Below are 16,885 nucleotides of genomic sequence, written 5' to 3'. Positions count from 1 at the left end.
CTGTATGTCAGTGTTATTTTTCTACCCCCACCCAGATTCTGGGAAGATCGGCCCCTACTCTGCCTCGGCCCATCATAGGCGCCACAGCAGGTCATTCCTGCCTGTGGCCACCAAACTAAACAGCGCCTCCCTCAGAGTGTCAGACACTCAGACTCAACGGTCACCGGACCGGCCCTTCCACTTGTTTTACCCTGTCGGGTTTTGATTGTGCAGTTCGTTTTGTGCCGCGGTAGTGCAGTATAGATAGGGTGTTATGTGCACCATGCTTGTTCTTATTTCTATTTCTTATTTTATCTCATTACCATTTGTTTTGTTTTTCTTGTTTCCATTTGTTTCTACTTTCTTGTTATCTTGTTAGTTTTTTTCCTTGCTAGAGCTTGAGTGACTGTAATAGAACCCAATTTCCCCTCGAGGATGAATGCAGCATTCTGAGTCTGATGGGTGGTTAACCCTATCCCTAACCCCACCCTAACCCTAACCAACAGAGGCAACGAGTACTAGCCAATCAGAGGCAGTTTCCGGAAAATGGGTGAGGAAAAAATAAAAACAAAACGGCTGTGTGTCATCATATCAAACCCGCCCTATATTAGTTAAACTGTTGTGATTGGCCCGACCCGGGCCAGGTTGGTTGCAAATAAGCCAAAACATTATGACCACCTTCCTAACATGCTGTCGGTCCTCCGTGTGCTGCCAAAACGGCACCGACCCGCCGAGGCATGGACTCTACTCTAGCACCAAAACATTAGCAGCAGATCCTTCAAGTCCTGTAAGTTGCAAGGTAGAGACGCGGTGAATCTGACTTGTCAGTTTAGCACATCCCACAGATGCTCCATCGGGTTGAGATCTGGAGAAATTAGGAGGCCAGGGCAACACTTGGAAAAAATCATTATGTTCCTCAAACCGTTCCTGAGGAATGTGTGCAGTGTGGCAGCAGGGTGCATTATCCTGCTGAAAAAGGCCACTGCCATCAGGGAATAACATTGCCATGAAGAGGTGTACCTGGTCTGTAATTACGTTTAGGCAGGTGGCATGTGTCAAACTGATGGCCACATGAATGACTGGACCAAGGGTTTCCCAGCAGAAGATTGCCTAGAGCATCCCACTGCCTCCACTGGCTTATCGTCTTCCTACAGTGCATCCTGGTGCCTGCTCGCTTGGCATCTCATCTACCCAGACACATGGGGACACACAAGGGGAAACAGGTCCCCTTGTTTGGAGATAATCAACGTTATTTGGAGTGGTCATAATGTTTTGGCTCATCAGTGTATATGCCAGAGCAAAAGTAAGATACGAGCTCGCGGATTCGTCTGGTTCCCAGGCCAGGAAAATGCACTTTCGTTTGATCAGAACTGGTGTTAGCGGTGACGGAACAGCTGCCAGTATTCCAATGTAAGTTTTCTCCTGCAATACAGCTGAGCCAGATGTGCCTCACTGTATATCACATGATAGAAACTACATTTTGAGAACGCTCACTTTAAATGCAAATACGTTTTGCTGTGAATGCAAAAACGTGAATATATATTTGTTACCTGCAACAACACAAATCCCTGCAAATCAATAACAAATATTCTAAATATTCTCTCTTCCTTACAACAAATTGCATTACATTTTTTAACTTTTACGTTAAAGAGTCCATAAATTATTGACTTTAATTTCACACAATAACTATTTAGGGGTTAGTGGAAGTTGTAATTTTGGTTTTAGCTCCTTCAGTGGTATCCACTACTTGACTGGTAAATAAATAAATAACTAAATAATGAACTTACTAAACTTAAGAGGCCAGAGAATAATTACAAATTATGGAGACATTTAAATGTTGCATGTGAAAAACTTGTTGAATATTTGTAATTTTCCATGGCTTTTTCAGGGCTGGGAAAACAGATTTTAAGTTTCCTGACTTGTAGGTTTTCGGCAGGTGGCATATGGGTGAAACTCGGGTGGAGAGCCTGAATCATCCACATCTCTCTGTGTTTCCAATCATCTACAAACTTCATACAGTAAACTAAAATCAACACACACACACACAATTTAGTAGGTCACCTTGACAAATAACTGACAGTGTGTACGGTTTAGCACAGACAACAACAGACATGAAACAATAAATGTAAAAATAGACAGCACAGGGATCTAATTGCCCAACCTGAACCTAACTATGACTACTGGCTCAACCAGATACAGTCCTACTGTATGCAGGGCGTCATGCTAACAGATAAAGCTGGCCAGGGTGGAGAAACGGGGGCTAACGTTAGCTCGATGGGCTGCTGGAGAAAGCCGTGTTGTTATTTGGCCATTTGGTAAAGGAGCAGGTTATAAGTGAGCAGCCTAGACAGAAAATATCCACGCCTCAGAGAAGGACGAAAAGAGGGCGACAGAGACGGAGAGGAGGAGGGAGGAAAAATGACCAAGGATGGGGAAACAACCGCAGCTGCAGATCTCAAGGACACAGACGACGACAGCCGTGCCGGTCACGCTCTCCAACAAGTCAGTCTCGGTTAAGGTGTGGAACAGCGGCGATGCAAAAAACTGGTGACAGCAAGGCCGATAGTCTAAGCCTACCTCGCTCTTTTTAAGGGAGAGTAAACATATCTGGCCGCCTAGAATAGAGATTGTAGCCTGTTTTGACAAGGAAAGTACCAGAGCCGCCCCCCTCCTCCCCGAACTGTACGAGATACTACTTTATCATGTTAAGAGAGATGCTGCAGCAACATCTGGAAGTTTGGCAGCAGTGGCATAGGCACCAAGCTTGTTTTCACCAGGGACCAATGAAAAGAAATATATTACCAGTGGAGAAATAAAGGTCATCTTGGTCACATAAAATCTAACAAAAGATCTAACAAGAATATTTGAAGGGTGGTACTCACAAACTCACAGAAAAGAGATTCCGAGAAACGGGGGCAAGATCTGACTTCGGTTATAGCGACCTTTTATTATTAACCAGCTGCTGGAGGCTTTTTCCTAAGCAGCTCTGCGACAATTTGGTAAGCAATAACAATATGGTGCCGCTGAGCTCGAGTCTTATTGTTGCCTCGTTTTTCACCGGATTTTTTTTTTAAACTGTCGCCATTCCATTACTGTGCGTACATTGCTTTGTGAAGTTTTTGTCGGTAATGAGAGAGGTTTATGCAGCAGACACTCAGGTCGAATTGGCGTGCGGTAAACAGGACTTTCAAAAGCCAAACGTCTCTTGCTGAAACATATTTCAAGCCAGCAATATTCATGGAAAGTGTTCTCTATAATGCAACCTGTAATACATGGCACTAGAGGCTTAGCAAAGCAAAAATTAATACCAAAATACATACAGAATTTGTCAAAGACATGGGGTACAGAAAGCGTGAGGGAGTGGAGGGGGGGGTGGAAGGGAAGAACAGGAAGAGTGCAGGAAGTGAAGGAATGGCCGTGGCATGCAAATGGGAAATGGAAGAGACAGGGGAGGCGATAGCAGCCTCTGGCATCAGCTTCAGAGAGGACAAGAGTTACTAGTGGGGTTTTTTGGGGGGGGGGGGGGGGGGTCAGTCTACAAAATCCATCGAAACAAGGAGAGGGGCAATGTTAGGGTCTGCCTCGGTTAACCCTGGAGGGCTCCTAATCTGGACTAACTAGCTTTCTGTCCCTGAGCTACCACTGGGCAGATGTTAGCGACATGCAGTTCATGTCCACTGTTGATAACGATACTTGTAATATGAGGAGATGGGAGAAGACAGGCGCCAAGAGGGGAGGGATGTAAAGAGAAGAGAGAAAGAGAGCTCAGATCTCAAGTGGTAATTTAGGGCTCAGGGACAGGATGAGATATACTGAATTGACCTGTGTGCTATTCTGCTCTGCGTTCCTTTGGTTAGAGCAGGTTCCTTGTGGACTGAGTACTAATCTAGGCTAGGCTAGCCTGTAGCCATGGAAAGACAGCGTAGTGGAGAGAGGAGGCAGTGGGTAGGAGAGTGGGAGGGAGAGGGAGCGAGGAGCCCCTTTACCTGATGCTGTTGCCAGGGGGCTGCCTGCTGGGGCACGGGGACTACGGGAGGATGGAGCACTAGTGGAGGAGGAGGAGGTGGATGAGGGGGGTTTTATGGAGGGGCTACTGACAGTGGTGGCAGTGGAAGTGCTGATGACGGGGGGGCACTCTGCACATGCTGTTGCTGGCTGCCGCCGAGGCCCCCGGCCAGCCCCCAGCGAGGGGGAGAGGGGGCAGGGACCCACCTGAGAGGCCGCCAGTGCTGGGACCAGGTCCAGGGCGGGTTTGGGTGGCAGCTGGGGTGTGGCAGGCTTTAGCCCTGTTGCTTGGGAGCGGCTGCCGTCCCCCACCACTTTGATGGGCGGATGAGGTGGGGAGGGGGTCTGGGACAGCCCAGGCTTTTTGGGCGGGATGGGGGGCGGGTTTCCCCGGTCGATCCTGGCCACTGTGGGTGACTTGAGGCCAATAGGATGGCTCAGGCGGCTGGGGAAAGGGCCCCCCTCAGAGGCAGAGTGGGGTAGGCCTGGACGCAGTGGCCCCACAGTCCCCGCTGGTGGACTGGTGAAGCGCGACAGGACCTGTGTCACTGTGTGGCGCGCCTGCTGCTTGGCGGCAAAGTTGTCACGGTTGGTGGGGGAGAGGTCACGGGCGGGTGGGCTCTGGGAGGATGTGCCGTTTTGGTCCTGTTCCTGGAACTTGTAGCGGGCGGCCTGAACACGCGGGCTGACCCCGCTGGGGAGGCCGAGGGGCGTCTGGCTCTCTGAGCCATTCTCCGTCTGAGCCAGTCCTCCTGAGCTGCTGTGGACAATCCCCCGGCCGGCTGACTTGGGCAGGCTCAGGCCCACGTAGTTAGCAGGGGTGGGTTTGATGGGTATGGTGAGAGGGGTCTTCTTGGGACCCTCCACCTCCTGGAGGGGCAGGTCCGTTTGGCATGACGCTGGGCGGGAGTTGACTGGCTCCGTGGCCGTTGCCACGGAGGTCAGAGCCTTGGGTTTAGGCAGCGTGCTAGGGACAGGAGAGGGCTCTACCTCAGCAGCGGACTGGCTGACGGCAGCACCATCCTTCCCATCGGCTTGTTCGGTCCTGAGCTGCTCCACCCGCCGCCGCAAGCTCTGGCTCTCCGCTTCCTCACGACCCAGCCTAACGCGCAGCTGCTCCCGCTCGGTGTCCAGCTCCGACAGCTGCTTCTCCATCTCGGCCTCCATCTGCTGTCCGCGCTGCCGCTCAGTGTTCAGCTCCTCTTGCAGTCTGCCGGAGGCCCGGCTCTCCTCATCCAGACGCACCTGCAGCTCATCGAACCGCTGTGACTCCTCCACCACGCGTGTGGCCAGCTGTTTGCACTCACGCACCAGCATCATGACAATATGCTTGTTCTTCTCCCGTTCATCTTTGAGCTGCGCCGTCAGCTTGCGGTGCTCCTGCTCTAGACTCTGGAGCTGCAGCTTCTCCATCTCCAGCTGAGAGGGAGACAGAAAAAACGTAAAACAGTAAGTCAGTGGAGAGGAACGTTCAAGATTCCCATTATTTGTCCCGAGGGAAATTTGTCCTGGACAAAAAGGCTGGCCGATAAAAACTCATATATTATAGTGCAGCAACAGACCTAAAGTGCATAGCACAGACAAGTGCAGACATAAAGTGCCTTCAACTATGTGCAGTACAGCCCCTCATTTCACCTCCTCCTTATGTCCTGAGTTTAGGAGATTCACTGATAGAGGGATGAAAGCGTTTTTATACCTGTTCAGGCATATTTTCCTGTGTTTAATTGGAACCCTGCAGCGTCTGCCTGAGAGCACTTCGTATTCTGAATACATGGGTTCAGCGATAATTTTCCTAACCAGTTTTAGCTATTGTCTTCTCTGGAGGGAGGGATGCTCCCTCACCCCCATCACTACCGTTGCGGTGTGGACCAGTCTTGTTTATTTGTGAGTTCAACTTAACCGACATGTTACCAAACCAAGCTGAAATTCCATAACATAATACACTCTCTATCTCTCTCATGCATGACAACAAGCGCACACATCCGGTTGGGGGAAATGGGTGTGAATATGGCCAAAGCTAATTGAGTGGGCTTGGCAGATTGTACTAGATATGCAGCCTTTTGAGGGATATTTAATCCAGTACTCTGAGTATATACTTGAGCTATTATAAAAAAAAATTTAAAAAATTCTTGAACTATTCAAAATAAGTTTGGTTACAATATTTTGCCCAGCTTGGGGCAAACCCCCCCCCCAAAAAAAACAAAACAAAAACAGACACGAAGGTTAGATGTGCACATATACTTTACTAAGAGATGAATGCAAACACACATTTATACATGCACAAGCCCCCAAAACACCCTTATATCTTGCTCAAGCTGCATGCACAGCAAGCGAGCATCAAAAAAAAAAAGGCTCTCATCATAATTAATGATCTGCGAGGATTAAAATGCAAGGCAAGCGCCTCTTAATTCAAGCACTCTGATGGACGCCATGTCTATTTCTTTGTGCTTGTCATATTGCGAAGGGAAAAGAGGCAGTGATCTCGGCTCAAATAGGGCAAATCTGATTGGTCCGCGGTTTATTGACCTTTCAAATAGACAGCCTCGTTCCACTGAAGTGCAGCGCGACTTATTATTTTGACGCACGTATATACAATTAGGAAAGGTGTTAGACAAACACACAAGAATGAAAAACATCACCCATCACCTTCACCGGTGAGTTGGGAGGGTGGGGGACTGTTCGCGGGGCATATTTGCAACCTGACATCTTCATGGTTCTTAAAGAAGTGTGTTGTGCAGTGATTATTGATTCATTTAGACAGACAAAAGGACAGACAGACAGACAGACAGATCGATAGAAAGATAGATAGACAGACAGACAGACAGATAGATAGACAGATAGATAGACAGGTAGACAGACAGACAGACAGACAGACGGAAAGACAGACAGCTAGCTAGCTAGCTAGCTATACAGACTGACTTTATTTCATCAGGGGAAGAACAGTTGAGAGCAAAGCTCTCATTTAGAATGGTGCCCTGCAAATACATAATCAAAAATAAGTTATACGATAGAAGGTCTAAAAAGTATAAAATCAACATTCATTATAAAAAAACATAAATACAACAAAAACACTACGCAAATGACACACAAAAAACAACACATACACATAGAAAAAGACAACAAAACAAGTACATTTCACAAGGACAAAACAGACATGTTAAGAAAAACAGGAGCATTCATTATATAAAACATCACCCAACAGAAGCTCAAACTGTTCTAAGGTTATAATTTGCTCCTGAAGCTTATTTCACCTATGAGGAGCAGAGTAGCTGAATGCACTTTTTCCCAATTCCGTATTCATATATGGGATATCTAAAGTAATGCATTCTTGTGAACAAGTATGGTGTCCCACATTTTTTTTTGGGGGGGGGTATTTTTCTCCTTTTTCGCCCCAATTACCCCACTCTTCCGAGCCGTCCCAGTCACTGTTCCACTCGCTCTGCTGATCCGCGGAGGGCTGCAGACTACCACATGCCTCCTCCGATATGTGGAGTCGCCAGCCGCTTCTTTTCACCTGACAGTGAGGAGTTTCACCAGGGGGACGTAGCGCGTGGGAAGATCACACTATTCCCCCCCAGTTCCCCTCCACTCTGAACAGGCGCTCCGACCGACCAGAGGAGGCGCCAGTGCAGCAACCAGGACACATACCCACATCCGGCTTCCCACCTGCAGACAAGGCCAATTGTGTCTGTAGGGATGCCTGACCAAGCCGGAGGTAACATGGGGATTCGAACTAGTGAGCCCCGTGTTGGTAGGCAACGGAATAGACTGCTACACTACCCGGATGCGGACCGCCAACAGTCAATGAAAGCTGAGACAGAAGGAAACAGGAGAATCTGTGCAGAGATGACACAAACAAAAAAATAAGCACCGACTTAACCAGTCGTTTTTTTCCCTGTTCAGATATTTTGTTCGGTTTTTGCCCCCCCCCCCCCAATTTGCTGAGAGTCTGACTATCTTCCTCCACCTCGTTCCGATTGGCGCCAAGGTGGATCATGTAAGTTCCAGATGTCCCGACGCAAGTGCCTTATGAAGAATCCGCAGCATGGTCTTGATTAGTGTTTGATAGCTCCTCCTTGCCAGATAGCGTAATGTCAGCACGTTTACAACGGAAAGACATCTGAAAGACAATAATTTGTGATACTCTCCGTTTTCAATATCATTCAGGATGTGACATCTTACGACGTTTACTCAGCCTACGCTGATATTATAAAACGTCCATAATAGATCTATTTGTGGACTAAAGAGCATCAGCTCTTCAAAAGTAGCTACAACGCCTCATGCTTATGTTCATTACATCCATCCATTATCCAAACCGCTTATCCTGCACTCAGGCGGCAGCAGTCAGCGTGGATATTTCTTGCTTAAAAAGATTTTCAACATTCAACACGGGCATCGCTGGTTCGAATCCCCGCGATACCTCCGGCTTGGTCGGGCGTCCCTACAGACACAATTGGCCGTGTCTGCGGGTGGGAAGCCGGATGTGGGTATGCGCCCTGGTTGCTGCACTAGCGCCACCTCTGGTCGGTCAGGGCGCATGTTCAGGGGGGAGGGGGAACTGGGGGGAATAGTGTGAGGAGGCATGTGGTATAGTCTGCAGCCCTCCCCGGATCGGCAGAAGGGGTGGAGCAGCTACCAGGATAGCTTGGAAGAGTGGGGTAATTGGCTGGATACAACTGGGGGGAAAAGGGGCAGGGGGGGAGGTTTGGACAGTAATTATATGGGAATTAATTGTTATAGTGATTGGTATAGCCCACATATAAGGTAAGACAGGTGGGTCGTTTCTTCTCATTACTACGTAATTTCTTACAAATTTCTTTACAATTACTACATAATTAACGGCCTGTAAATTATAGGATTACCGAAATTACTTGTTCACGTGTACTATTTTTGGAAGGGTAAAAGAGCATATATATTTGTGCTGCCCCAGAAGGGGTTTAATTAATTATACTAGAGATGGGATAAGATAGAAAATGGATCTGTTTCTGCTCTGTGTCATAGCCATTCATCTTAAAATTCTAAATGAATCATTAATCACCCGGTTTAAATGAGCCAAATGGGCCCTCTACTGGAGGTTAGACAACATGGATTAGATTATAAAGGCCAGACGATCACGCTGGACAGATAAGACAAATGGATACAACAGAAATGGATTAATCTAACGAATTCGGTAAAGACATGGAAGGCACATAGATAAACTAGAACAGATGTCTGGGATGCAAGAACAGACTGATGGATAGGCGAACTGACAACAATAGAGACAGACAGACAGACACTTTATTAATCCCGCTGATGATTTGGGGAAAGAGGCACCGAGTTGTCTATTCGCACAGCGTCCCTACGTTAAGTGTCATTATGCATGCTCAATAATCCATGTAAGGAAATCACAGAAACTTGAATCAGTTCATCTGGACAAAACTGGCAGCCATACCAACATGTACCCGGGCTCTGCCAAATGACGGAAGCTAAGCAGGTGTGGGCTTGGCTAGTACTTGGATGGGAGACCTCCCGGGAAAACTGAGTTGCTGCCGGAAGTGGTGTTGGTGGGCCAGTAGGGGGCAGTCTCCCCTCTGGTCCTAATAAAAACAACAAATATCAAATCCCAATCCCCCAGTGCAGTGACGGGGACACTGTGCTGTAGGAGATGTGGTCCTTGAGACGTTAAACCGAGGTGCTGACTCACTGTGGTCATTAAAGATCCCATGGCACTTATCGCACTTATCCGGTGTCCCAGCAAAATTCCCAACCTGGCTGTCTCCATCTGGCCACCTAATCATCCCCCCGTGTAATTGGCTCAATAATTCCTCTCTCTCCACCTCAAGCTGATGTGTGGTGAGCGTTCTGGCACAAAATGGCTGCCGAGCATCACCCAGGTTGGTGCTACACATTGGTGGTGGTTGAAGTGAGTTACCCCCTTCAATGTGAAGCGCTCTGGGTGTCTAGAAAAGCACCATATAAATGTAATTATGATAATAAATATTATTACAACATTTGTTGGGAGAAACGTTTCATCACTCATCTAAGTGACCTCTTCAGTCGCAACTGACTACAAACAACACAGCTGCATAATGACCGAAAACAACGATTTAAGATTTCGTAAGATTGTAAGATTGTTTAATTAGCCACACGACAAAGGCCGGTGGAATTTGTTTTTGGTACACATTAAACTCTGCAGCACAACACACACATGGACAACAACAGACACTCCACATATCACGAACAATACAGTTAAACAATTACAGAAATAAACATATCATGCATAACAATAGCTGAATGGTGGTATTTATGCCAATGGTGTGTGAGGAGGGGACTATAGGGAGGAGTTCAGAGTCCTGATAGCTAGGGGAAAAAACTGTTTGTGAAGCGTTTGTCTTAGTGGACAGTGACTTGTAGCGCCTCCCTGAGGGAAGGAGCTGGAAGAGGTGATGAGCAGGATGTGAGGGGTCGGAGATGATCTTCTTTGCTCGCTTTACAGTCCGGTTAGTAGGTAGAGAGTCAACTGAGGGGAGTGGGTTGCCTATGATTTTGAATGCCTTGTTGACAATCTGCTGTAGTTTTTTCCGTGTTTGACTGTCCGTGCCACCGTACCATGTTGTAATAGAAGATGTTATGATGGACTCGATAATGGCTGAGTAAAACAGAACGAGCAGTTGATGTTTCATCTGGTATTTTTTGAAGCTGCCTAAGAAAATGGTCGTTGTTGAGCTTTTGCAGTGATGTGTTCAGTGTTAATTTTCCACTTCAGGTTATTGCTGATTTATGCTCCAAGGAATTTAAAAGAGTCAGTGGTGGTGATGGAGTCTCTGTTCATTTGCAATTTACCGTGACCATTAACTAGAGTTACAATGGCCATGTGTACTATTCACAGAGGATTGGGGAATAGTTGCAATCACAGCATTGTAAGATGGCGACAGATGTACTCTTAGACCCCCCCCCCCCACACCTCTTTGACTCCCCGTTCAAACAAGCGTTCCTCCCTATCAAGGATGTGAACATCCTCATCCTTGAAAGAGTGGCCACTGGCCTGTAGATGGGTGTAGACTACAGAGTCCTGGTCTGACAAGGTAGCTCTTCTGTATCCCGATGACTCCTAGTTTCTACTCCAATGGATGATGAGAGTCAAACCTTAAGTACTGATCAGTAGGTGTTGTTTCACAGTAAAAATCAGCAATCAAATTTCCTCCCTCGACAATTGCAATTTCACAGTCTAAGAAGGCTAACCTGTAATATTTTACATCCTCTATGGCCCACAGGTAATGTGGTCAGTGAAATATAGTACATCCTGAGATTTAATTTCAATCCAGTTGTCGTCCACAAATCCGAACCAATGGCTAGGTGGTGACCCTGGATAGGACATCAGAGCCCTCTTTTCCACTCCCTCCATATACAGGCTAGCAACTATAAGTGAAACTGGGGAACCCAGAGCACACTCATGCATCTGCCTATAGTACTGCCCCCTGTAGTATGTGAAGTACGTGGACTGAAGACACAGCTTTGGGAGCAAACACACTTGGTCAGTGTTAAGGGTGCTCCTATTGCCAAGGGTGGAGTCGTCCTTTAATTTCATAGAGTACCTCCACTGCTTCATCAACAGGAACACATGTGAAGAGCGACATAACATCATAAGAGACCATTGTTTCACCCCTCTTCATAATGATGTCCCTCACCTTATCCACAAAATCTAGTGTTCTGAATGTGATGTTCATTACTGCCTACCAACGGGTTAAGAAATATACCAGCAACTTAGAGATGTTATAGGTCACTGAGTTAATTATACAAATAACAGGCCGTAATGGCACATCCTGTTTATGTATCTTAGGTAACCCATATGACTGGGTGTAGATTCCTTGGGTATAATCTGTGGTACAAAATTCTGTTAATAGCACCGTCATGTTCTAACAGCTTCAGACAATCTATCACCTTTTTCTTGTAACCACTGCCTGGATCTCGTTTCAGGGGCTCATAGGTATTTATGTCGCTGAGTAACGTCGTAACTTTCTCATGATAGTCCGTCTGGTTTAATACAACAGTGCATCTGTCTTTGTCTGCTGGAAGGATGATGATGTTATTGGCCTTACTGAGAGTCTTAAGTGCATTTCTCTCATTTCTGCTGATGTTGGACGGTGGTGCTTTCACATTGCTGAGTCAGGCTGAAACTTTCGTCTGCAGTTGCTCCACTTCCTGGTCCGTGATGCTATTGTTACGGATCGCTGATTCCGTGGCTGTGATCAATTCCACTGGCGGGATTTGCCTTGGTGTGACAGCAAAATTCAGCCCCTTCACAAGGAATTCTTTCTCTGCCTGGGTGAGTTGCCTGTCAGACAGCCACACAGTTGCTTTCAAACCCCAAAACACGCTGTGCCAGAAATTGGTCCACCCCAAGGATCAGGTCAACTGGCACTAACAGAGCAATATAGTTATGTTGTTAAGTGCTGGGAGGATTGCCGTGACTTGTACATCGGGGAGACCAAACAGACGCTGGCCAAGAGGATGGCACAACACAGAAGAGCTACCTCGGCAGGCCAGGACTCTGCAGTCTACACCATCTACAGGCCGGCGGCCCCTCTTTCAAGGATGAGGATGTGTACATCCTTGACAGGGAGGAATGCTGGTTGGAACGGGGAGTCAAAGAGGTCATCTATGTGAAGAGGGAACGACAATCCCTGAACTGAAGGGCGGGGGGGGGGGGACTAAGATTACATCTGCTGCCATCTTACAGTGCTGTGGTGGCAAACATTCCCAAATCCTCTGTGAATAGTACACATAGCCATTGTAACTCTAGTTGGTGGTCTGGTCACACCTATTTGCATATGAAACTGATCATTGTTTTCGGTCGTTATGCCACTGTATTGTTTATAAGGATGGGGGTACCTGCAGTCAGTATAGACCGAAGAGGTCACTTAGATGAGTGATGAAACTTTTTCCCCCCAACAAATGTGCCCACATGAACTGATTCAACTTTCTGTGATTCTCTACGTAAGGTTCGATTTCGATGACTTGTCAACCAACTGCCCCCCTCCCCCGCCCCAGTTTATATCTGGAGAGCCACAGCTGTTGCTAAACACAACAGAGCTGATACCCCGCCTCATCGCCTTTCACTTCCAAATGAGCCTCCTCCGTCCCCTTGTCACAGGGATACTAGTCAGACGGCCAAAGCTTTTGAGGGGGGGGGGTACTGAGGATTACAGGCCAGAAGTATCATCAAGGGAACAGCAGTTGTTATTCACAAAGAGGTGCAACTGCTAGCTGCTAATTGGCCACAGATTAAAGCCATCGTAATTCAGTCAAATGCCAAAATGTTGGTGTGCTGCGTATATGTTGAAACGTATTGTCAACCTTTTCACTTAGTTATTATTTCATACCCCCTTAAGTCTTTTTCTATTTTGTTTTGTCCAGGCTGTAACCTATCTACAAGAGTTTTTTTTTTGCATCTATAAGTTTCCATAAGCTAATACCCCGTTCACACTGGCCAAAAAACCCGCTAACATCCGCCTCTGGTGGTCAACAGTCAGTCTTAAAAGTGGCACAACGGGTAATTGTTTTGGTCAATACAGACAAGCCATGCTCTTATGCAACAGAATCAAGAGTCTATTCAGATGTTTCCCGGCAAGAGGATATTGATTAAAGAAAATGCAACCGCCGATGGTGCTATAACCCACTTGCTTCGCTTGAAAAAGTCTTCTCACTTCACTTTTATTCTTGAATCCAACCAAGCACGCTCATTTATAGTACCTCCACGCTTCACATTCGTGCAGACAATTACACACTTTCCCACAACCACTAGCGGCCCGCTGAGCAGCTCGGCTGGAACAAGTACGAACAGGTGTCTCACTCAAAAACCATTTAAAAGCTATCGCCAGAGGACAGTCCACACCAGTGTTTTCTCGAGGTTGCCTGGAATTCAAACTGGCGACCTTTTGGTCACGAGTCAGTATAACTGAGCTCTTGGTTGCCACCGCATGCTGAAATATCTATTACCGACATGTGGAGAGCTCATTTTGAGGACGGGGAATTTCAGAACTGTGGGCTGTGGCCTCACTTTCAGAATTCGCCCTCTGCCACAATGTTTGCTGATAAAAAAACACAACAAATAAAGTCATGTCTTCACCGTTGGAGTGTGTGCATTGTAATGGGGTAGAACGTGGAGGGACGGCACAGGGGAACCTACCAGTGACTTCATGATTCATTGATTGGTGGGGGTAAGGTTTTTTTTATGCGCCCCTGTTCAGACTGTTGAATACGTTTCTTACGGCTGCCTGCTTTTAGCATGCCTCAGGCCTCATGGATAATTCAACAGCTTACTTACGGGAACAGGAGATATACGGAAGCACGGGGATATAGATAGCACATAAAACTTGGCTGGAATTCACTCTACCTGGCAAATGGGAAGTCCCGGAGCCCGCCTGCCCTTAAAGGTTTGTTTTTTTTGTCGGTGGCTCCGCTTTGTTCATTTCAAATGCTCCGGGAGAGCCGTTAATCCCCACTGTCATCCGGATCCCGCCCCCTTGTCACCAGTGGCCCGATCCGCTCGGACGCAAGCATACAATCAGAGGCACTGGTCACCATGACAACAGCAACATGGTGATTTATTCTGGGAAAAAGGAGGGTAAACCGCAGTGTTGTGGTGACTTCCTACGCTAGGTGATGACAGGAATGCCGTAGTCATAGGAGGGCGGTTTGTGGTGGGGTGAGCCAAGTCCTTGTCAAGGACAGTTGCCTTACTCGGGCCAAACCGTTCTACTTCAGCAGTCACTTTGTTAAGCGAAAGACAAACAAAATCTCCACAGATGAGATGTTGCGGGACAGTTGCAGGGCTTAAAGGAAGTGTGGCGTCAGGGTGGTAAAGACGCTGTGTAAGTGAGTGGGGAGGTATAGGGGGGGGGGCACTGAGAGCCTCTGGAGTTGTTTGGTGATGAAATCAAGCAAACCCCTTTGGTGGGATGTAAATATATCAGCTCTCACGTGAACCCCCATAACCTAGCTTAGAGTCCTCTCACCAGCCAAACCTAGTTTATCACCGAAAGGGATAGTTTCATGGACTGTTGTGTGTTGGAAATTGCTGATCATCTGGAAATGAAGGCACTCACTCCCTCCTCCACTACCCAAACATAAAGCCCCGAGACAAAATACAGCTAAATTTAACTAATGTACCTTTGGCAAAGATATACCCAGCAGAGTTCAAGTGTACCAGTAACAAGCATGTTACAACATCAGTAAATGTGCGCAAACACACAAGGCTTCATCCTCCAATGTTTTTGGACCCCCCCCCCTTTTTCTCCCCTATTGTATCCGGCCAATTGCCCCACTCTTCCGAGCCGCCCCGGTCGCTGCTCCACCCCCTCTGCCGAGCCAGGGAGGGCTGCAGACTGCCACATGCTTCTTCTGATACACGTGGAGTCGCCAGCCGCTTCTTTTAACCTGACAGTGAGGAGTTTTGTCAGGGGAACCCCCCCCCCCCCTCCCCGAACAGGTGCCCCGACCGACTAGAGGAGGCGCCAGTGCAGCGACCAGGACACATACCCACATCCGGCTTCCCACCCGCAGACACAGCCAATTGTGTCTGTAGGAAAGCCCGACCAAGCCGGAGGTAACACGGGGATTCGAACCGGAGATCCCTGTGTTGGTAGGCCACGGAACAGACCGCTACCCTACCCGGCCTCATCCTCCTATATTTGACAGGACCTGACACTCATTCCATAGCCCCTAACCCTTACCACCAGCTCATTTTTTGGGACTCATGGTCCCCATGAATACAGAAATACAAACCACACACACACACACACACACACACACACACACACACACAACTTCGGCGTGGGATCGATCCTTTTCCTTTGGAACAAATCCCTGGCTGACCTGAGCAACTCAAACACATCCTTACAAATGGCCAGTCTGCTGGACCAGCCTCACTATTACAACTACCACCACACTCCTTCTGCTCCTCGCTCCCATTCACCACCTCCTCTATGACCTCTTTCGCTTCTCTCTTACCGCCTTCCATCCCTCCGTTCTTCTTTGGCCCATCTCCAGTTAGTGTGTGTGTGTGTGTGTGTGTGTGTGTGTGTGTGTGTGTGTGTGTGTGTGTGAATCTACAGGTTCCAGTTGGCTCACAATTCAGGTTCCATTATAATTGCAGGGTTCAAGGCCAGGACAGGGATAATAGCAGTTAGCACACACACACACACACACACACACCATTATCATCCTCCCCCCCACACCCATTCAGCCGGCCACACACCCAACACCCAACACCCTCACTTTCACATATTCCAGCCTCCTCACCACATACCTCAATAGACGGAGGAGGAGAGAGTACGGAGCGAGGAAAAGATAAAGGAGAGACACAGAGGGAGAGACAGAAAGAGACAAAGAAGAGAGGGACAGAGGAGAGAAGAGAGAGAGAGGAGGGGGAAAAAATAGGACGAGAGTATCTGGCTGCCCAGTTAATCATGGCCACATAATCCTGAGGAGACCTGGGACACACATGCTCAAACAATTAGAAAGGACTCACATACAGAGAAAGAACGCCGATTTAACAGTTTTTTTTTACATTTGCCCGGGAAAACCCTCACTCAACGGGGATCTGGTTCTTGTGAAAGTAGAAAATATCTGGTTTTAAGAACAAATCTTCTGTCTTCCACCAGAAATCTCCTCCTATGAGATGTTACCTTTTCTGCTGGCAGTGAATTTAAACCAGGAATGGAGGTAAATAATAGCCACGTACACGGCAAAACAACCCAGATGATAACTGTATGGCCCTAAAATTAGGGTTTAGGAAGAACTGAGAGCCTCTACAATAAACATTTCCAATTTTTCATACTCTGAAATGGTCTGTTCCAATAAGACGGTTATGGTTTATCCTCTCCCAGCAGCGTAGTCCAAGAAAAAAGGCCCTGCTAAT

At 47.5% G+C, this 16,885-nt stretch overlaps 1 protein-coding gene across 1 annotated transcript in view; it reads right to left on the bottom strand.

Annotated features, from left to right (window-relative positions):
- The window catches only part of cttnbp2 (cortactin binding protein 2), a 129,312-nt gene that overhangs the window by 50,007 nt on the left and 62,420 nt on the right, over positions 1 to 16,885 (bottom strand). The window contains exon 4 of the mRNA XM_056281552.1: positions 3,966 to 5,403. Within this exon, the coding sequence (XP_056137527.1) occupies positions 3,966 to 5,403 (1,438 nt within the window). The remainder of the gene's footprint in view (positions 1 to 3,965; positions 5,404 to 16,885) is intronic.

Source organism: Lampris incognitus, chromosome 6 (genome assembly GCF_029633865.1).
Source record: "Lampris incognitus isolate fLamInc1 chromosome 6, fLamInc1.hap2, whole genome shotgun sequence".
Lineage (NCBI taxonomy): Eukaryota > Metazoa > Chordata > Actinopteri > Lampriformes > Lampridae > Lampris > Lampris incognitus.
This window is presented reverse-complemented; position numbering and strand designations above follow the sequence as displayed.